General features: G+C 51.1%; 1 protein-coding gene across 1 annotated transcript in view; it reads right to left on the reverse strand.

Moving 5' to 3' along the window:
• DSCAML1 (DS cell adhesion molecule like 1) overlaps positions 1-21,433 on the reverse strand; it is a 161,259-nt gene extending 139,826 nt beyond the window's left edge. Inside the window, exons 1-2 of the mRNA XM_056860252.1 lie at positions 21,119-21,433; positions 16,956-17,102 (exon numbers count right to left, since the gene is read on the reverse strand). Coding sequence (XP_056716230.1) covers positions 16,956-17,058 — 103 coding nt within the window. The 5' untranslated portion in view covers positions 17,059-17,102; positions 21,119-21,433. The remainder of the gene's footprint in view (positions 1-16,955; positions 17,103-21,118) is intronic.
• Between the last annotated feature and the right edge of the window lie 313 nt (positions 21,434-21,746).

Consider the following 21,746-nt stretch of genomic DNA (forward strand, 5'->3'; position numbering starts at 1 on the left):
GGCCGCCAGGTCATCTCTAAAGGAGGGGAAACTCACGCGTAACTCCAAGGAGCAGCCGAGACAGACCTGGGGCGAACGGGAGTGAAAGTACCCGTGCACTACTGTGAAACAAGGGGGAGGCCTGCAAGGACTTGAGGGGCATTTCTTTTTCCCCTTCCCCAATTTCCTCTTTCCCTTTCCTGAAAGGCCCCATAGCCTCTCCCCCTTGCCTCCTTCTGCCTCTCCTTCCCTCCACCAGCCAATCTAACCTTGATCTGCCCTCCACCCCCACCCCCGCCCCCACCTTCTGGGGCAACTGAAGTTTCCAGAACCCCCGTTTCCCAAAGCAGCCCCGGGGAGAGCGCGTGCCCCGCACCCTCCCAGCTTGGCCCTGGCCCTGGTCCTGAGGGGAGGGGAAAGGGAGGCCTGGGGCCGTGGAGGAAGTCCAGAGAAGGGCTCTCCAGAGGAGGGGCGCTGATCTTCCCCCAGGGGCCGGGCAGCAGAGAGGCTGCTCTCAGCAGCAGGGGACACCTTGCCCAAGGAGGGTGGGGTTGGCCCTGGAAGGGCCGGCTCCTGGTGTAACGCGGAGGACCAGGGAGATAGCTGCGTTCGGGGTGGGTGGGGTGGGGGCTGGCGGGTTTTCTTGGCGGCTCCTTTGGCCATCAGTTTTGCGCGACTTGTTGAGAACGCCCCCAGTGTTAAACCCTCCACCCATTTATCACTGTTTCCTTCATCTGTTTGACCGTTGCCTTGTTTTGAATTAACCCGGAGTCCTCACGCCTCAAGCTCATTTTTACTGCCTGGTGATGCCCCCACTGGCAGAGGGGTGCTGCTCAGAAGGGGGAGGGGAGGGGATGCCTCCAAGACGAAAGTGGGGGCGGCTGAGAAGACCCTTGGCCACTCCAGGGCTGCTGGGAGCAGAGGAAGAGGGAGAGCTGTGCAGGCTGGAGAGCTTCTTGGAGGGGACTCCCCACCACTGGCAACCACCACGTGTCACTACCCCCCCTCTCCCCGACAACACTCCCGGCTTCTGCAAGGGGCAGCCTGAGCACCCTGGGCTTCCATCTCTGCCTCCTCGCCCTCTTTCCAGCCCAAGGTAGCGCAGGCTGCTGCAGCAGCTGGCGAGATTCGAGCAGAGAAGGGGCCGCCGGAGCCCACTGAGCACTGAGCTGGCCAGGGATCCTCTGAGCTGCAGACTCCTTCTAAGGCTCTGCATGCTGCAAGGTGCATTGCTTATGCCTCAAGCCTATGCACGCTTACCTGACAGCAAGCCTCGTGGAGCATGGGGAACAACGTTTACTTCTGAGTAAATATTATGGAAAGCAGCCTGGAAAAAAGGTGAATTCTCCCTAGACCTCCCCTCTCTCTGATAGGAAGCTGGCCTTTCAGCAGACCAGAAGCACCTGGCTGACAACTCTGGGTTCTCCCGAGAAGTCGTGGAGGCAGAGACTGGCAGCTGCCGCAGGAGGACCCGCCCATGGAAAACGGAAGGCCAACGAGGCTCGCTTCTCCCACCCCTTCCCATAGCCCTCAAAGAAGCCACCTCTGGCAGCAAAGAATCTGGGACGCGCGGCCACTCCTGGACCTCCTCCTCTCCTTTAATGCACCACGAGACTCCTCTTGCTTCTTCTCTCCACCGGTATCAGGAAGCTCGGAGCACAGATCCCTAACCTTGTTGCGCCTGCGGACACTTTTGGAATTTTGGGAAGGGGCGGTGGGCACCAGGCTGGATGGCCCAGGCTAGCCCGATCTTGTGAGATCTCAGGAGCTAAGTAGGGTTGGCCCTAGTTAGTACTTGGATGGGAGACCCCCAAGGAATGCCAGGGTCTCTACGCTGAGGAAGGCAGTGGCAAACCACCTCTGAAACATCTCTTGTCCCCAAAACCCTGCAGGGTCTCCATAAGACTTGACAGCACTCTCTACCACCAGTGGGCACCAACATAAAATGTTTGCCACATGGGCCGGGCCAACCAAAGCATACTGGCCAGTTCCAAGGGAAGAATCGTGTTCTGATGGAAACTGCTGCTCCCAACAATGCCTCTGCCCCTTCGGTACCACTATTCTACAACACACAGTTCTACGCGCAGTGCTATGACGCTCCTGTCTGGGTCTCTGGTGTGGCCTCATAAAGTGATTTGGAAGAATTAAAAAAAACTTGGGGTAAGGCCGCCACATATTGGGATAAACGGGAAAAAATGGATTTTACTACTCAGAGAGTTATAGAAACTAGATTTAATAATTTTATATCTTACAGTCAATAATATTTTAAAAACTGTTTAGACACTTCTACGGAAGTCAGGGGATGGGTCACTTTTTTGGTGGGTGGAGGGTCAAAGGGGTATCTTGGTTTTTCCAATTTTATATACTCTATAAATGTAAATGTATTGATAAGTTTATATAGATACTCTTTTTTATTTTCTTTTTTTAAATGTTTTGTATTATATTCTTGCCATTTATTAAAGGAGTCACTGATAGGATGGAGAAACTTTTGAAAAAACATAACCTACAAACAGTGTTTAAACCCACCAAGAAAATACAACAGATGCTACTATCAGCAAAAGACAAAAGAGACCCCCTCACCTCTGCAGGAGTATATCGTATACCCTGCAGTTGTGGACAAGTTTACATCGGGACCACAAAACGCAGCATACAAACAAGGATAAAAGAACATGAAAGATACTGCAGACTTGGCCAACCTAAGAAATCAGCAGTGGCTGAACATGGACTGACACAAACAGGACACAGGGTCTTATTCCAAGACACTGAAAGACTGGACAATTCTACCAACTATTTTGTCAGATTGCACAGAGAAGCCATTGAAATTCATAAACATCACCACAACTTTTACAGAAAAGAAGAGAGTTTAAGAATGAATAAGGCTGGGCTTCCTGTCCTGAAAAACTCCAGACTAACAAAGACTACAGTCCACAATAGCCATGCAGATTAGCCTTGGATTTCACACATTAACAGATCACTTCAGGATACAATGGTTCCATATTAACATACCACACCCTCATCAGCACATTATCTTGATACTTACAGGACAATGGTTAGCACATTACCTTTGTTACTTTTTGCAGGACAATGATTCAGCTCAAACCCAACCCCTTTCTGACTATATATTACTCTTCCTACACACTTGACACTGAGAGACACTGTCCTTCAGTGTGACTCCTCTGAAGATGCCTGCCACAGCTGCTGGCGAAACGTCAGGAAAGAAAATACCAAGACCACGGTCACACAGCCCGGATAACCTACGAGAACCAATGAACTCTGACCGTGAAAGCCTTCGACAAAATCAAGAAAATCCACAACTTCTGCAGAAGTTGCTAAGGGTGCCAGAAAGACCACTGAGCTCATGAACAGCCCAGGGGACAGTAGCCTGCTCCACATGCTTCCCGGGGCAGGTGGGCTGGCACTGGGCAATCTCCGGGATGGCACCCACTCTGAAGAAAAGCCTCACCAGCTGGGCTTACCAATTTCCCTTGCTTATGGGGTTTTGCTTTTAAAAGCATACCCGGTTCTGGTTTATTTGTTCTGGTTTTAATGACACTGCTTTTATTCTTCTGGCAGATGTTTTGTTGAATTCTTAAATATCTGCTTGTATGTATTTCAGTAATGCTGAAAGTGACCTTGAACTTCTTAGGAAAGGCAGCATGAAAGGGGGTAGTAAAACAAAATAAATCAAGTTGAGCTGCTCTTCAGAATTTACAAATCTTGTAGCAGAACCCCAAGAGGGCCCTTTGGAGCAGAGCTTAAAACCAGATTCACCACTCATCTCCACGCAAGTTTCAGAACTGAGCTGCTGGCCATGGTTCCAGGGGGTGGTTTGGGGAAGCAAAAGCAGTGGGCAGGAGAGCTTAAAGGCACTTCTCCCTGTGGGCTGAGGTTGCAAACAGAAAAGAGCCGGTGTGTGTCTGGGACGCATAAAACTCCTCTTGCACCCGTGATACAAAGTCCTTGTGTTTTCCCCCAACACACACAAAGACTCTGCGATGTGTCGATGGATCCTCGCCTTGACAGCAGTTGGGGTCTGACAGGATCGTTAAGTACTATTAACTTGATGCAACTTTACTCATTTTAGCGCTACCCAACACTCGGGAAGGATTAAGGGGAGTCAATAACGCCTCCACAGCAAAAGGGCATGCTTGTCCCTTGAGAGGAACGGGGCATTCACACTCAGCTCAGCCTACTGTGGCCTAGCAGTTAGTGTGTCAGCTGAAGACCCAGGTTTGAATTCCTGCTGTGTCGTGGAAGCTTGCTAGGTGGCCTTGGGTAAGTCACTCTCTCTCAGCCTACCTCACAGGGCTGCTGGAAGGATAAAATAAACCAGGGGAGAATGTTGTAAGCTGGCTTTGAGGCACCTTTGGGGACAAAAGCAGGGCGTCAATATCTGAATAAAGGAAAATATCACCAGATCTGACCCGGCTGGCAACGCTGCCACAGGAGAGCAAAGAAAAGGGTTGCTGGACATCTCTGTGATGAACGGGGTGGGGCAAGGACAGAAACAGGACAGGACTGTGTCACCCAGCCAAGCAGACCTTTGGGAATGGGCCAGCCGATCTACTGGGTCATTTGGAAGCCGGGTTGCCAGGCTGAGCCTGGTGACCAGCAAGAGGGCTGCAGGTGAGGACGAGGGCTGCAGGTGCTGGCGGGAGGCCTGGCAAGTCCATCTGGGAGCATGCCCCCTTCCCATGGAAGAACAGCTGCTGATCAGAAGACTGTGTCTGACAAGCAGAGGATGGTCTCATGGGGAGCCATAATAGCCATTCAAAAGGGGGGGGGGTTTAAAACCTTCGACCTTGTGAGAGTCACCGGCTCTTGATTAAGGAATCACCTTGCAGGTGGAGGGACTCCACCCCCCGCCCCTCCTGTCCATTGCCAGCATCTGCACTTCATTCATTTTGTTTATATGTAACTGTTACATCAAAAACAAAACTGAATTATCAGGGCACCGGGCTACAGCTCCATGCGCAGTGGCACAAAATGGTCTCCTTTGTCCTACACAAGGCCCCACAATGGCAGCTGACATTCCGCTGTTCCTGTTCCATTTGAAATCTACATCTCCAATCTGATCTGAATATCTAAATCTGAATTATCTCAGCAAAAAGCGAGATGTGGTGCTCACACCTTTTTTTATCTGTTGCCATGGTGATTAGATAAAATTCACACCAAGACTCCAGGGAAGGATGGAATTATTTCAGACAGAATCTCACCCCATTTGGGGAGAATGACGTCTTCAGCGCCTTCCCTCTATAACCAGTCTGAACATAAACTCTCCCACGGGGGGGGGGGGGGGGGGCACAGCAGGAGGGAAGACACCCCAGGAGCAGGTGGGTTTTGTTGGAAGTGGGCAGGGTGGAGAACCAAACAATGCAACACAGAGGGATATTAGCTTGGCATAGAAACGGAAAAAAACTGCTCCCATGCAAAAGGCACCAGACATGGCTTCCACGCATCAAAAGCAGCCGGGAATTCCCAAGCTGATGATGAATATATTTAGATGACGCTGGATCATTCCCATTTCATGGCACATCTATGGCACATTCCCACCCAGGGCCATGGAGTTTTTTCTTGCCCATGTGTCCAGGCTTGCATCATTTGGCAGGAAGGGGAGCAGGAAGGAGAACTAAATCAGTTCTTCTTTCTGCTTGTAGAGCTCCACCCGTGTTCCCACTGAGACGGGAGGGCCCAGCGACGTGTGCCTGGGGCAGGAGAGCCAAAGGGCCAAAGGGCCCGCAGCAGCTGCCCAGCAAGCCCTTCCTTGGCCAGCCACTCTTACGTCTGGGTGGAAATGGGAAGCCCCCCACACACACCCCAACAAGGTGGATGAAAGAGCAGAGCCCAACTGTCAGAGATGTGGGGGGGGGGTCACACAAGGGCTTCAGTGCAGAAGCCACAAAGGACCCTCCTCCCAAAGGAGACTGGAGTCAAGAGGCGATAAGGAAGGGGCCCTTCTGCCTCCTCCTCCAATCTCAACTGCCCCCCCAACATCACCCCAAAGCTACCTCCTTCTACAAAGAGCAGAATCCACATCATTCCGTCTGCATTTTCCTAACCACTCAGAGAAAAGGGGTGCCTTGGATCGGGGAGGTAAGGTGTGTGGGTCCACCCCCTCATTCAGTTCAGAAGCTCCTGTGCTACTTCAAAGCACTAAAAAAATGTAATGTGTAGATTGAGACTGGGAAAGGCAGCCATGAAGGAGTTAGAAAAGATTCTGAAGTGTCAGGATGTGTCACTGGCCACCAAGATTAAGTTAATTCATGCCATCGTATTCCCTTTTACTATGTATGGGTGTGAAAGCTGGACAATGAAGAAAGCTAATAGGAAGAAAATAGATTCCTTTGAGATGTGGAATTGGAGGAGAGGGTTATGGATACCGTGGACTGCCCAAAAAAAAAAAATCAGTGGGTTATAAATCAAATCAAGCCTGAACTGACCCTAGAAGCTAAAATGACTAAACTGAGGCTGTCGTATTTTGGTCACATTATGAGAAGACAAGAGTCACTAGAAAAGACAGTCATGCTAGGAAAAGTTGAGGGCAGCAGGAAAAGAGGAAGACCCAACAAGAGATGGATGGACTCAGTCAAGATCTGAGCAAGGATGTCAAAGATATGACATTTTGGAGGACACTGATTCATAGGGTTGCCATGAGTCGGAAGCGACCTGACAGCACTTAACACACACAGTTTGACCCTAAGAGAAGGGCCCATGCTTGCTCTCCAAAGTTCTGCCCAGGCAGAAACTTCAAAATGGGACAAGCAAAGTCTTCTCTCTAACTTGCAAGTCAAACGCTCATTTTGCACATGTGCTGTGCCAACAACCACTTCTCCATCTTTGTACAATGAACACCTAGATGTATCCCAGAGAGGGAGGTGTCTGGTGTAGCTGACATGTCAAGAGAAAATCCTTCTCCGTTGTTCAGCTGCTTATCTGACCTGATGCACATGATTGCATTTGGCAGCTCCCCTTAAGAGGAGCTGGGGACCCAACGGGCCCCCCACAAGAGATTCCAAAGACAAAAGTCACGTCAGAACCAACTCATGTATCACAAAATGGTGTGCAAACCAGAAATCTTCAATCAGATGCTCAGAAGCCTTCAATCAGACAAGATATCCATTACGCAAACGGGGGGAGGAGGGAGGGGGGGGAGATGTTCCAGGCATGACAGGAAAGCCCCAGTCTGCTGTTCCTGTACTTGGACAAACAAAGACATCGGGGGGCTGGTCTCCTACCAGTCCAGTCACCAGCTCCTTCTCTCCCCCCCACCCCCGCTGCTACCTATCCCAGGGTAAGGGTGGACACAACTGGCACCTGCTTTCAGAATACCCTTGTAGCTCTCTGCTTAATGCAAATGCATGATTTGGCAGGGGCCACGGATGCACACATAAGAACATAAGAAAGGCCCTGCTGGCTCAGACCAAGAAGGCCCATCAAGCCCAGCAGTCTGTTCACACACAGTGGCCAACCAGGTGCCTCTAGGAAGCCCCCAAACAAGACAAACTGTAGCAGCATTATTCCACCTGTGTTCCACAGCACTTAATGCAATAGGCCTGCTCCTCCAATCCTGGAGGGAATAGGTTTGCATCATGACTAGTATTCATTTTGACTAGTAACCATGGGTATCCCCGTCCTACATAAGAACATAAGGAAAGCCCTGCTGGCTCAGACCCAGGCCCATCAAGTCCAGCAGTCTGTTCCCACAGTGGCCAACTAGGTGCCTCTAGGAAGTCCACAAATAAGATGACTGCAACAGCAGCATCCTGCCCGTGTTCCACAGCACCTAAAATAATAGGCATGCTTCTCCGATCCTGGAGAGAACAGGGATGCATCATGACTAATATCCATTTTTACTAGTAGCCGTGGATAGCCCTCTCCTCCATAAACATGTCCACTCCCCTCTTAAAGCACTTGGGAGCGAGCAACACGGCAGGAAGAGCTAGGCAAGGACAGCCGTCGTGCCAGACCCAAAGCACCCACTGACTGAGGAAAGTAGGCACACGGAGCCAGGGATGCCCTGCTGCTGCGGGCCTGCGGCCACCCTCCTTCCCCTCCAAACGCTCCCCCCTCCCCTCAAAAAGGAGCAACACAAACAAGAATAACTTGTTTGCTCTTTCTATGGTTCTTGCCCCCCACCAGCCCATAGTCTTTGCAGCAGCAAGAGACCGCTGTTTTTTAAAGAGACTCTGCTTATTGAGAGAGGACCAAGCAGAGGTCTGTGGGCCCACCCGAGGCCGTGCCTTGGACCAGCATTGGGGCAGTGAGTGAGCATCATTTGGGGGCCTGGCTGAGGCACCACCCGGCTGAGGCTGGTAGCCAAGTAGAAATGCAAAGGCTTAATGCAGGCAGCTGAATATGAATGAGGACACAACAGCCATAAATACGCCAGATAGCTTTAATTTTTGGTAGCCTCATGCTGAGTCTCCAGGCACTCATTATATCTGGAAACAAAATAAAACGATGTCTTAAAATATATAGGTTCATTTTCTTCTAGAATGTTAAAGACTAAATGATAACACACCACAGAGGCAGGGAAAGTAGTATCCGACCAGATAATGCCAGAAGACGGGTCTAAGATGATGGATTCCTTTTACCTCTCCAGCAAAACACGAGCATCCAACCTTCCTGGATCAAGCTCTAGTCCCAAGCAGGCACTATTACAGGGCTGTAGATAGGACGACGGAATGAGGGCAAGAGAAGGGCAAGCGAGGGGGTCCCGCAGGCTCACTGCCTCAGTCCAGCCTAGTCTCCTCTGACCGGCAGCCCCCCTCCTGGGGCTCAGGTCAAGGCCTCCCCCATCCCTCACCACTGGGTCCCTGCTCCCGGAGAGGCCAGCAGCGTGCCAAGCAGCCCTTCCCCTCCTGGGGGCCACCGGGGCAAAAAATGAATACAAATGCCAGCCCTGGAGTATGGTTGTATTGCTAGGGCATGGCAACAGCCGGGGTGGGGAGGGGTGGGGTGGGGTGGGGGTCCCGGCTTCCGTGAATTCCCAGCTTTCATTTCATGAAAAACACACCCAAGTCTCCAGCCCCTTCGGTTGGGGAGATGAAAGGGGAGGGGCTTCAGTCTTGCTTTTCAGCCAGTGAAAGCAAAGAGTTCAGAGAAGCCGTCACCTACTCTTACGGTGGGTATTTCAATATATACAGACTTTTTAAAAACCGAAGCTCCTGGGTGGTGAGGGGAGGAAACGGCTGTCATGGGGAGAGGGGTCCGGGAGAACGGCTGCCTTCCGAGGGCAGGAGAACATGGGTTTTCCCAGGGACGCAGCAGCAGCCGTTCAGGCCTCCCTGGGATCCTGCCCAAACCTTCGGCACAAAGCAGGCTTGAGAAATATCAGAAAAGCAGTGAAATCCCAAGAGGTGCCCAGATGCGCCACCAGCGCAATGGAGGAAACCCCCACCTCCTGGCAGCATCAAAGCCTTGGGGCACCTCTAATCCGTGCAGAAACGGGCCACAGACACCGCCTGGCGGCACCCCTTGCACAAGAGTCCGTCTGAAAAGCCCAAATCCCACCCACCCCTTCTGCCCTCTCAAATGGGCACCAGGAGCTGAGTGCCCCGCCTACCCACCGCCAGGGACCAAGATGGGCTTCACTGAGGTGATGGGTTCAAGTACTGCGGCTTCTGAAATGGGCCTCAGCAGCACAGCGACTGATTCTATTCCCTGCTGACCCTCAACACACACCTTAGAGAACTGGCTCCAGTATAAATCATGCCCAAGGGGGGAGAGCTGCAAGGCGGTTGCTGAGATGACACCCCCCCCCCCAATATCGCACTCCTTGCAGCCTGCAGTTCTTTGGATCAGGAACATCTGCATTTGCTCCCCGTAGCCAGACGATCCCCCCCATCCAAGCACACAGGGCCGTGCTGCTTTGTTTCTTGAAAGTGGAGTTTTGCTATAAGATCCCCAAGAGATCAGCTCTTCCTGCTCCCAACAGCATGAGGGAAACAGGCTGGCTGCGCCGCAATTCCACCAAAATGAATTTTTAACACACCTACATATCAGGAGCCATGGCCAGCCACAGTCTTTCACATCAGTGCCTTGGTGCACAACAAAATCTCACACGAGGCACGTCTTTCTGCAAGCACCACTGGTTTATTCTGACTTAATGCTACCCTTCATTAAATGCCAGAACTCAGTGAGTGGTACCGCATGTTTGCGGGGGGATTGAGAACTAAAGGCAAGATTGATTTTGATGTGAGCACCAGCAAAGCAAATGGGTTTTTGAAAAACCTATAATTTCTCTGCAACCCTTGACTTGACTAAACACACATTTTTAGGCAGCAGCACAGTGAGGCAGGCATTAGACAAAAATGAGCCAGGCTAATGGTGATTTATATGCAGGATAAGCTCCTATTCTAGAATTTATCTTTGATTTCAGGGTAAGTTTCGGTACTGCCAAGTTAACCAAATAATGCAGGTAGTAATTTGACAAACAGCATGACCGGGCCGAGGGTGGGGGAGGAGAGGGACACTCGGCAACTGCACAGGACCCCCCACTCCCCAGGAGGAAGCGGCTGCTGTGGCAGAGCCTCCTCTCGAATGGGCTCTGCGGGCGCCCTCTGGGCAGCCAAATAAAAAGGCTGGCCAGCCGCCACCACACACACACACACACACACACACACCCTGCAAAGAAAACCACATTCCTGTGCTGCTAAGGAAATACCCTGACCTGAAGGGCCCAGGCCATCTCAGGAGCTCAGCAGGGTCAGGCCTCACCAGGCCTGGGATGGGAGACCACCCAGGAAGCCCAGGGTCGCTATGCAGAGGCAGCCAATGGCAAAGTACCTCTTCTTTGTCTCTTGCCCTGAAAACCCCAGGAGGGGTTGCCGTAAGTTGGCTGTGACTTGATAGCAAAGGGGGGGGGGGATTCAGGCTGGCCGGAACAAAGACTAACACACGGCCAGATTGAGGTGCTTCTCTCACCACTGAATTTCACCGAACGGCTTCTGAATTTCCAGGCACCAGCAAAGTAGCCGTGTTCACCTGCTGCAGTCACACACAACAAGGAGTCTTGTGGCACTTTAGAAGCGTAGAGATTTATCGAATCAGAAGCTTTGGGGGGGGGGGACACATGACAGCTTCCGCTTCAACAGATCTGTTGGTCTTTAAGGTGCCACAAGATGTTAGTCTTTAAAGTGCCAGCACGAGTCTCTCAAGAACTAGTCATGTCAGACTAATCTTATCTCCTTTTTTGAGAAAGTTACTACCTTGCTGGATCAGGGGAATGCTGTAGACATAGTTTATCTTGATTTCAGTAAAGCTGTATGAATGTATCTTGATTTCAGTAAGGCTTCTGATAAGCACCGGGTCATTACTAACCCATGGGGTGCCTTCACTAGGAAGACTATGTTTACAGGGTGGTTTCTCATTGCCTTCCCCAGTCATCAATACTTAACCCCCAGCAAACTGGGTACTCATTTTACCGAAGGATGGAAGGCTGAGTCAACCTTGAGCCGGCTGCCTGAAACCGACTTCTGCTGGGATCAAACTCAGGTCATGAACAGAGCTTGGACTGCAATACTGCAGCTTCCCACTCTGCGCCATGGGGCTCTTGTCAATAGCACCTTAGTGACCAGCAAGATTTTCAGGGTATAAGCTTTTGATCTTTGGAATCCAATCAGATCCACGAGTCTCCGCAGGCGAGCGAAAATCAGCTCGCCGCCCAACAGGGTGGAACTGGGATATTAATCCGGGCCTTCAGGACTAGGTGGTCTGACCATGGTCTGACTAGGTGGTCTGACCACTTCCTCTTTTGGCATCAGACCCACACCTACCCCTAACCCAAAGATCGAATCCAGCATGTGTCCTGCTTGGTGTGTGGGACCCGAAACAAATTGGGAGAGCCCCAGTGCCACCATGGCCGACACCCAGGTCCCAGGGCCTGCGATGAAGGGGGTAGGCCCACAGCATGTGGACGTGGAAGTCGGCCCAGAACTATTTGTCTGGGAAACTCCAAGGCCCAGGCCTGCCACCAGCCTCTAAAAACCTGGAAGGGTATATCTGCCCATGCGTTGGACGGCTGGTACATGAGCCAGATATCCCAGCTCTCCTCAGCTTCCCACACCAGGTCCACTCATTCAATGACAGGTATCTCCGGGTCGGGCCCTGAAGGAGAAAGCCTCCCGGACACACGGCGCCACCCCCCAACCCCACCCAATTGTCCACGACTGGTGAAGGACCAAGAAACCTGGGGGAGCCAGTTCTTCCAGGGTGACGGCCCCGCCTTCTTGCACCCAGGTCTTGAGACCTTGCACAACAAAATAGTCTTGCAGGGTGGCGGTCTTATTGCTAATGGACCTGGCGTTGCACAACAACAGTGTTGGACATGGGTAATTCCTCTCCCTCCGACCGTCGTTTCTCTGGATGGGGTGCAGACTGGAAGGGGTTCGAACTTATCCACATCTCCGACCCCTTCCCTTAAAGAAGAAGAAGAGTTGGTTTTTATATGCTGACTTTCTCTACCACTTAAGGAAGAATCAAAGTGGCTTACAATCACCTTCCCCTCCCCACAACAGACACCCTGTGTGGTAGGCAGGGCTGAGAGAGCTCTAAGAGAGCTGTGACTAGCCCAAGGTCACCCAGCTGGCTTCATGTGGAGGAGTGGGGAAACCAACCCGGTTCACCAGATTAGCCTCCGCCGCTCATGTGGAGGAGAGGGGAATCGATCCCGGTTCTCCAGATCAGAGTTTGCCGCTCCAAACCACCACTCTTAACCACTACACCACGCTGGCTCCCACCATCTGCTCCCACTGCCCTACCTCCTACGTCCCCAGATGTCTGGGCTCCCCGGCCCCTCGCTGGCATCCCCAGTGGACCCCCTTCCCCTGCATTTGGCTCAACAGCCCATCACTGTAGCACAACATGCCACACAACAAAAACCTCGACAATAACAACTATAGCAATACAATGAAAATCTATATTTTCCCCCCCTTCCCACAGATCCAGTAATACAATACACCTTCACTATAAGGAATTGGGACAAACAAAACTACATTGTAGACATAGTCTAACCAATAATAATAATAAAAATTAACATGGGGGAAGAATCAATGAAATCCCAGGAGGAGGCCCAGGTGGAGGAGCAGAATTATCCCAGACGGAGGCAGGCAGCCTTTATTCAGGATGAGAAGCACAGACTGTGACCACTGGGAGCTGCCTGCGACCGGGAGAAACGAGCTCATCCAACCAATCAGGGTGGCTCTTAGGTCAATCTGGCATTGCCCCAGGAGCTGCTCAGGCCACCGGTAGCAGCACTAGGGGGTGCTAAATGCAAACAGAGGGCCCAGAGGCTGCCCACGGCTGCAAAACGTTTGCCCCTTCAAAAGATGTGCAGGTCAATCCTAGGGGTTTACTCAGAAGGAAGCCAAACCACGTTCAAATAAGTGTGCACAGGGTTATAGCCTAGGCTGCAATGTTCTGCACATTTACCAGGGAGTAAGCCTAGCTGGTTATTAGATTATTTCTGAGTAAGTATGTAAAGGATTCTGCTGTCAGGGGAGTCAGGAGGGGTAGTTACTGCAGCTCTTCATAAACTCCAGGATCAGGTCCCTGAACCCCTTTTATCTGGTGCCTTCTGCTGCAGTCCCTGTGTGGGGCTGCCCAGCCCAGCCCCCCAAACACCACAAAATGCCAGAGTTCAAGGCCTTCCTCTCGTCTCTTTCCTGGCTGTTGTTGCCAGTGGGAAAGAGCTGCTGTTGGTCCAGTATTGGGATCTCTCCTAGTACTGGACCAGGGCTTTGGTGAAGCTATGCATTCCTTACTGGTATATACTGAGAAATTTGGGCTATGACACGATAATGTAGCCCAGCTGTATAGAAGGGGCGCTAGAGGGGATGTTAAGATTGACATGGATATGCTGATGCTGTCTGAGAAGTAACCAAATGGTCCTTCCTGGGTTGCTTATTGAATTATCCTGGAATTGTATTTTAAAAGGGAATTTCACTGGCTTTTATGATTACTTGTCTTGCAAACCTAGGTCATGCTTTAGGGCCAAAAAGGTGTGAGGTGTTGTGTATGTACTGACTGGGTTAAAGGGAAACAATTCCTACTGATTGGTTTAATGGGAAATAATTCCTACGGATTGGGTTAAAGGGAAACAAGTCCTAGTGTGTATTGTTAAAGGGAAACCATTCCCGGGCTCCTGGACTGCATGCTCCTATTGGCTACTGGGGTTATCCTCCCCAGTCACGGACTTGAGGGGGGGAGTGGCCACAGGCGGCCAAGCGGGCATTAAAGCAGGGGTCTGATCACAGTAGTTAGTTCTGTTCTGCCTGTTCTGAATAAAGCGTTTGCTGTTGGAACTCCGTCTCCGTTCTTCGTGTATCGCCCACGCGATTTAACATGAGGAATGCTGGATTTTCAAAAAAGTCTTTTGATGAATGCATTTCGGTGGTATCCAAGCGGTTAGGTCCCATGTACAGAAGGCATTTTATCAAGTCTCCCTCGGATCAAGAGACAGGCCTTTCCCCCTCACTCTGACATCCTGAGGCCAAACGTTCTTGGGGTGCCTGGCTCCCACACTCCTGCCATTTTAAAGAGGTCTTTGGTAAGATGTTGCCCCGTGCCTTTGGGTTTATGTAGGCCACAGATCTTTTGGGGGAGGTGCACCCATAACTGGCATTAATGGGGATCTGGAGGCTAGGTCACATGCCCCCCCCCCCATCGGAACTGGGAGGAAATTCCCCTTAACCAGTGCTCTGTCACCAGGCAGGCAGCGTGGTGTCGTGCTTAGAGATCGGCTTAGGACTCTGGCCCCTACGCCCCAGTCCCTCCTCGCCGTGAATCTCAGTGGGTGACTTTCACGGCCAGTCATTCAAAGGGGTTCCATGAAGTGTCTGAGCCAACACAGCACACTTCAACCATCTCCCAGCTCACTGTGGCTTCCATAATTCTCTTAGTGAGCCTCGGGAAAGGGATCTCACAGATGAAGAGAGAAGCCGCTGGGGAGCGAGCACTCCTGTCGAATACTCCAGTTGACCCAGTCAGTGTCCCAGGCCAATGCAAGAGCATCACCAACCACAAAGGAGGGGGGAAATGTAACCCTAAAAACAACAGGGAAAATAGCCCTCAGGAAGCAGAGCCAACCACAGAAGGAGAAAATGGCCTTTCCAATCAGGACCAAGCATAAGGAAGTCTGCTGACCTCCTTGCTCCTGGCAGGCACAGACACAGCCCAGCCTGGAAACAGTCCTAGAAACGTGCTTCTTCCCCACCGCAAGTCTCTTACATGAAGCACTCAAGCCTGCTAATGAAGAACTTCACAACCAGCATCCCCAGCTGTTACGAACAGGCTCTTTCAAGATCCTCCTCACTAGAAAGGACAACAATTGCCCACTCCTGGAAGGGTCAGAAGCAAAAGCAGCAAGCCAGCCTTAGGGGCAAAGCCTTAGGGGCAAAGCCGTGACATATCCGTCCCAACCCCTGTGACACCAAACCCAGCCACACACCCAGAGGCAGAGGCCACACACACACACCCAGCTCCTCCAAACTCACCCGAGTCAGCAGCACAACAACCGAGACTCCAAGGAAACGGGGGAAAGAAAGCTCCAGGACCCACTCAGACCTCAAACTGCTTAAAAAGAACACTATCGCTGGTAAGGAAGGAGGTTATCAAAATGGTTTTGCTCCACTGAAAGTAAGAGGTCACCTCAAATGACCCCTAAATGTTGGCTGTCAAGGAAGTCCCCATGCAACAGAGTGAAGGGACACAAAGGCGGCACTGAAAGAGGAGCACACAGAAGCCTGAGGGGCTGGGGCTGCCTCTTCCTTGTGCACGACCCACGTCTAGCCTTCAGTCCCTGCGCTGAAAGCAGAATGCTTCAAAAGACAGCAGCAACATGAGGTTGCAAGGCAGAAATTCACGGACACGCCTGATTGCACCTCCCAGAATCCTGAGGACGGTTCTTCTAGCACAAGCCAACTCTCCCCTCCCCAGGTGGGCTGTGCTCCCGTGCTCCAGAGAGCAGGGTGTGGCTTCGCCTTTTGTTAGGCCTTTCCATTCTCCAGCGTCCCTGGAGAGGCCGGTGGTGCAATTGTTGCACACTCCTGTGCGGCATGCACACCAAAGAAAAATCATCCTTGTGGCCTGATCCAGCCGTTGAGAACTACCGCAAAAACTGCTCAGGAACATTACCCAGCAGACCAAAGCAGCTGCTGCCCCAGGCAAACACTGCTCAAAAATCAATGAACAATTTATAAAACTGTTTTTTTCTAATATTGCACAGCTTGCACTGAAAAGGTCAGATGGGTGGGGGGCTCTCTTGGCAACCCCTTCCCCACTTTGGCCCAGGCTAAACCCTGGAGATCTCTGCTGAATGGTGGCTTTGGGGGTGGGGGGGTTTGATGCCGGGTAGCCAAGCAGTTTCCGAGGCTGGACAACAAGACAGCCTCTAAAGACAAGTCAGGTCTCAAAAGGTTCATTTCAGATTATTTTGTTTGACTATTTCCAAAGAAGTTCAAACATTCTCTAGCACATTTCTGAATAAACACACAAAAATCCAGAGTCACTCCAGTGTGGACGCACTCTCGCTGGGTAAGGAAGCCCCTCCAATGGCATCTCCTTACACCACCTTGTGCCTTCCGCACAAGCACAGGAGGACCCCTCCGCTCGCTCACTCCCCAGCTACACAACTGGAGCCAAAAGGTCCAAGAAGCCTTCGGCCAGGAGCCCCACAGAGGCCAGCTTGGCCTGGGGACAAATCTCTTCCAAGCCTCGGCCACAATAAATGTCTCAGTCTTTCGGAGGCCACCGGACTCTTCCTGGCCTTGGGTACTCTTCCAAAAGCCTTTGTGCCCTGTTTGCACTGGGGCTTAGCAACGGAGGGTCCCACCCTCAGCCTGCCCCAACCGCACCTCTTGGCAAGAAAGAGGGGCAGACCAGAGAAGCGAGCCGCCTTGGTGCCAAGCTGAATACCACGTGAGGGCAGAATTGAGCACAGGGCGGAGGGGGGAGAAGAGGCTGGCTGTCCGCCTTACCGGGGATGATGGAAACTGTGTCTTTCTCCCAGGACACAACGCTGACGTACTCTTGCACCGAAGAAGGGATGAGGCACTTGAAAACAGCCACGTTTCCACGCATTGACCTTTGATCCTCCACCCGGACTGTGTAAGGTTCCCTGAAAACTGAGGAAGAAGAGAGATGGGGGAGGGGTCAGCGGGATGGAACGGCTACCAGAAGACAAAACTGCACATAACATCTCACTCCCTACATTCACCACACCCCACAACCTTCCACTCTTCAGGAGATCTGTACATTTACAAGAACTCCTTGCTATGGGACACTTCTACAAGAAATTGTCTGGGGGCAATCCCTGCCCTCCATATGAATGTCTGAGATTGTGGGCTGTGAACTTTTCCAGTGGGGAGGGGAGGCTTCCCACCTGGAACAGCATACCACAAACCCAATAAAATGCAGAAGATGTTGAAAGCTACCGAGAGTCCACTAAAACAGTGGTTCCGAACCTTTGTGGTATGGTGACCCACAAGTCCAAAGTTACTTGGTACGCTGACCCATCCAGGGCTGGCCCAAGGTTTTTTGGCACCCGAGGCAAATGAGGACCTTGGGCACCAATCTAGTTCAGCATTCTGTTATCTACAGTGACTAACCAGGTGCTCCTGAGAAACCAACAAACATCACACAAAGGAGGCAGCTGCCCCCACTATGAACCCCAAGCAAGTGGCGTTCCAACATACGTAGGGCTTTGCATATGGAGGCTCCGTTCCAGCCTCTGGCCGCCTTCCCTGTTTCTCCCTCTAACCTTCCTAAGATTCTAAGAAACTCACTCCAGTGAGCATCAGGACACATTTACTTCATCAACATGTACATGCAGTGAAGAAGAAAAATGCCAACGGATGTATGACATGGAAGAGATGTTTTCCAGGGTCAGATCTTAGTTTCCAAAACACAAAAGAGAGCCCTGGAAAAGACACGGGTGGCCATTGGGGGGCTGGCCCCCACCCCACTTGCAGAGGCTTCGCGACCTACTTCTGAGTCCCGACCCACAGGTGGGGTTGGGAAACACTGCATTAGTGGAAGAAAAAGGGAGGAGAGAAAAATTGGGCTGATCAAGACCCTGAGAGCTTACAGAATCCTGGAGGTGTAGATTTGAGGGGGGTGGGGGTATAATTTCCAAATTGTTCCCCTTCCTCCAATAATTCCTTCTGGGGCCCCAGGTGGTATTCTTTAATAATGCAAAAGCAGCACAACAGGGCCAAGAATGAAGGGGAGAAGGTTAGTATTATTACTGAATATTAAATATTAATTTTATAAAAATCTTGCAAATATTTTAAAAAACTGCAGATGCATGCTACAACTAGAGGCGTAAACTAACCTGAAATTATGAAACCATGGGGGGAAATGTTTTCCCTTGTTTTTTCCCAAGGGAAAAACTTATTTTACTGATTTAATAACATAAAATACATCATTTATAATTTAGTTAACATATACAATTGTACTATTTGCCATATTATAGCATAAATGTCATTGCTTTCTGTAAGAAAATGGCAAAAGAGAGCCAGTGGGATGTACTGGTTAAGAGTGTCACACTAGTATCTGGAAGGCCCAGGTTCGAGTCCTCACTCATGCCATGGAAGCTCGCTGGGTGCCCTTAGGCCAGGTCACACTCTCTCAGCCTAACCTACCAAACAGGGTTGTTAAGAGGATAAAATGGAGGACAGGAGAATGATGGGGCTCAAGGGGAGAAAGAAGGGGTATAAATGAATGAAGTAATAAATCATAGAATCATACAGTTGGAAGGGACCACCAGGGTCATCTAGTCCAACACCTTGCACAATGCAGGAAATTCACAACTACTCCCCCATACACACACCCAGTGACCCCTGCTCCATGCCCAGAAGATGGCAAAAAAAAACCCGCATCCAGGATCCCTGGCCAATCTGGCCTGGAGGAAAATTGCTTCCTAACCCCAAAGTGGCAATCTGCATTTCCCTGGCCATGCAAGAGGGGGCCACGAGAGCCGAGACTGACGCAATCCTTCCTGCCCTACCTCTCGGGATCTGCCTAATTTCACAGAATCAGCATTGCTGTCAGATGGCCATGCAGCCTCTGCTTAAAAACCCTCCAAAGAAGGAGAGCCCACCACCTCCTGAGGAAGCCTGTTCCACTGAGGAACCACTGTCAGAAAGTTCTTCCTAATGTTTAGCCAAAAACTCTTTTGATTTAATTTCAACCCGTTGGTTCTGGGGCAACAGAAAACAACTCGGCACCCTCCTCTCTATGACAGCCCTTCAAGTACTTGAAGCTGGTTATTGTATTGCCTCTCAGTCGTCTCCTCTCCAGGCTAAACATAAGCATAAGACAAGGATGATCAGGGGCCTGGAGACCAAGCCCTACGAGGAAAGGCTGAGGGAGTTGGGAATGTTTAGTCTGGAGAAGAGGAGGTTGAGGGGGGACATGATTACTCTTTTTAAGTATCTGAAGGGCTGTCTCTCAGAGGGCAGGGACTTGTTCCTGTTGGCAGCAGAGGATAGGAATCACAATAATGGGTTTGAATTACAGGTGGAGAGGTACCGACTAGATATTAGGAAACATTTTTTATAGTAAGATTTGTTCGACAGTGGAATCAGCTAGCTAGGGAGGTGGTGAGCTCCCCCCCACCACCACTGGCAGTCTTTAAGCAGAGGCTGGACAAGCACTTGTCAGGGATGCTCTAGCTGATCCTGCATTGAGCAGGGGGTTGGACTAGATGGCCTCTGTTGCCCCTTCAACTCTATGATTCTATACTCAATACTTGAGAAAGAGCTCAAAACTGCTGCACTCTATCCTACCAGCACACTTGTATCTCAATTTCTGCCATCTGAAAGGTAGGGGAAAAAATAAACTTTGAGAGCAGATTCCTCTTTCAAAAGCCAACACCAGAGGCACACTGGAGCCCCCAAAGTGGGTCACAGGGACCAGGAGCCTTTTGTGGTGGTCCAAATATATAGGCATGAGCTCAGGGCAAACGTGACTGCAGGTGTTTGTCTGGCTGTAGAAGAAGATGCTGCCCAGGCTTAGCCACAGCCAGCGGGGACACTTGAGGAGGGCACAGAGCCCAGAGCAAGCCCCTGGCATCACCCCACCCCCTGCAGCTGTGTGACTTGCTCATCCCACCACCTTGTGGGAGGAGTCATCTTGTCATTTCAGAATCTCAGAGAAAAGGGGGACTTGGCTGGGTTAGGGAATCAGCATCTGTCTGTGATCAACATCACAGGCCCACCCTGCACCCTCCCTTTCCATCCAATTTCTCTTCCCTACTTTGTTTCTAACCTCTCCAAGGTGTGGAGAGTAACCATGGCCTGCTGAGAACCTGAAGACAGGAATATAGCCTCTGGGCTGAGCCAGAGAAGTGTTTCTTCTGCCAAGCATCGCTCCTGCTCTACACCAGGAGATAATTACTTGCACTCGCCTTTAAAATAAAATGCCCACCCCCTCATAACTAATTCTGTAAATCTGGTGAATTATTCACTTCTGGGGTATTTAATGCCAGTCTACATTGCAACACAACGAAGAAGGCGAGCTCCTTTGGTCCCTGACGCGTGCGTGCTTTGCCTGCCAGTGCTTAATAGGTTACCTAATGGAGTCACTGGGGGCTTTCAGCCCACCCAGCCTTAGTCAATCATTGACCATAAGAACTGTGGCACTCGACTCATCTCTTTTCACTCCCTTATTAGTCTTCAGTTTGCTTGTTGAGCTACAGCCCAAACAAAGTATGGTTTACAAAGGGAGCTCGCCTAGGACAACTCCACGCTCCAGGAAACAGAACTGGGCCCCACCAACAAACGCCATCCAGCGTGTTTCTAGAAATCTGCATGATGCAGGGATCTGCTCCGTGTAAAAGCTGGTGCTCTTCTACACCAACAGATATTCCAACAGTAGAATATATTTCCCACTCCAACGATGTACTTCTTATCCACTGGCATCAAACGTGATAAAACCTCTCCATGCTGAACTAGATGGATAAGGGCACCTCTGACCAAGCCTGTGGTCTGTTGACAACCTCAACTCTCTTCCTCCTCCTCCTCAGCTTTCTCCCCCCCCCCAACTTGTCTGAATGAAGCTGCCCATAGGAAGGAAAATCCTGCCCAAGGAGAAGTGAAGAGCCAGAGCAAACCCCGCAAAACCACCCGTCAGCCAATACCTGCTTTAACCCGGATATTTGGGCTTCTGATTTTGCCCACAGAGTTCTCTGCGGTACAGAAATAGTCGTTGTCATGGATAAAGCTATTGAAGGCAGATGGCGAGAATGGATAGAGTTGCAGCGTCCCATTGGCGTGGACGTGGCGGATGTGCGGGACATCATAGATGTCATCCCCAGTGGCAAGGTACCAGCGGAGGGTGGCACTGGGGGACCCGGCTGCTGGGCAGGGGATCACCACCCCGACAGTGCTGGAGAAGGTCACCTGCTGGATTGAGTCGTTCACAAAGTAGAGGCTGGTTCCAACATCTTCAGTGCACACTGCGGAGAGAAGGAGCCCAAGGTTATTACGAGCCAGGAATCCAAATGCCATTGAAAGGGGGCGCTTCCTGCCCAGCCACGTGCCCCAGACTCCCCGCAACACAAAGAAAATCGCTCGCGAAGGAAGCACCTGTCTCCAGGAGAGGCTGCTGGAGTAACCATCTCCAGAAGAAAGACAGGCGAGCCTCAGCCCACCCTAGCTTTCAGCCACCAGATTCCCTACCTGCATGAAGCTTCACCATCGACATGTCTTACATCCCCAGCATGCAGACTACCCCAGAGAGGGGGGTGGGGCAATGAACTTTGGCCT

Source organism: Euleptes europaea, chromosome 14 (assembly GCF_029931775.1).
Source record: "Euleptes europaea isolate rEulEur1 chromosome 14, rEulEur1.hap1, whole genome shotgun sequence".
Taxonomy (NCBI): domain Eukaryota; kingdom Metazoa; phylum Chordata; class Lepidosauria; order Squamata; family Sphaerodactylidae; genus Euleptes; species Euleptes europaea.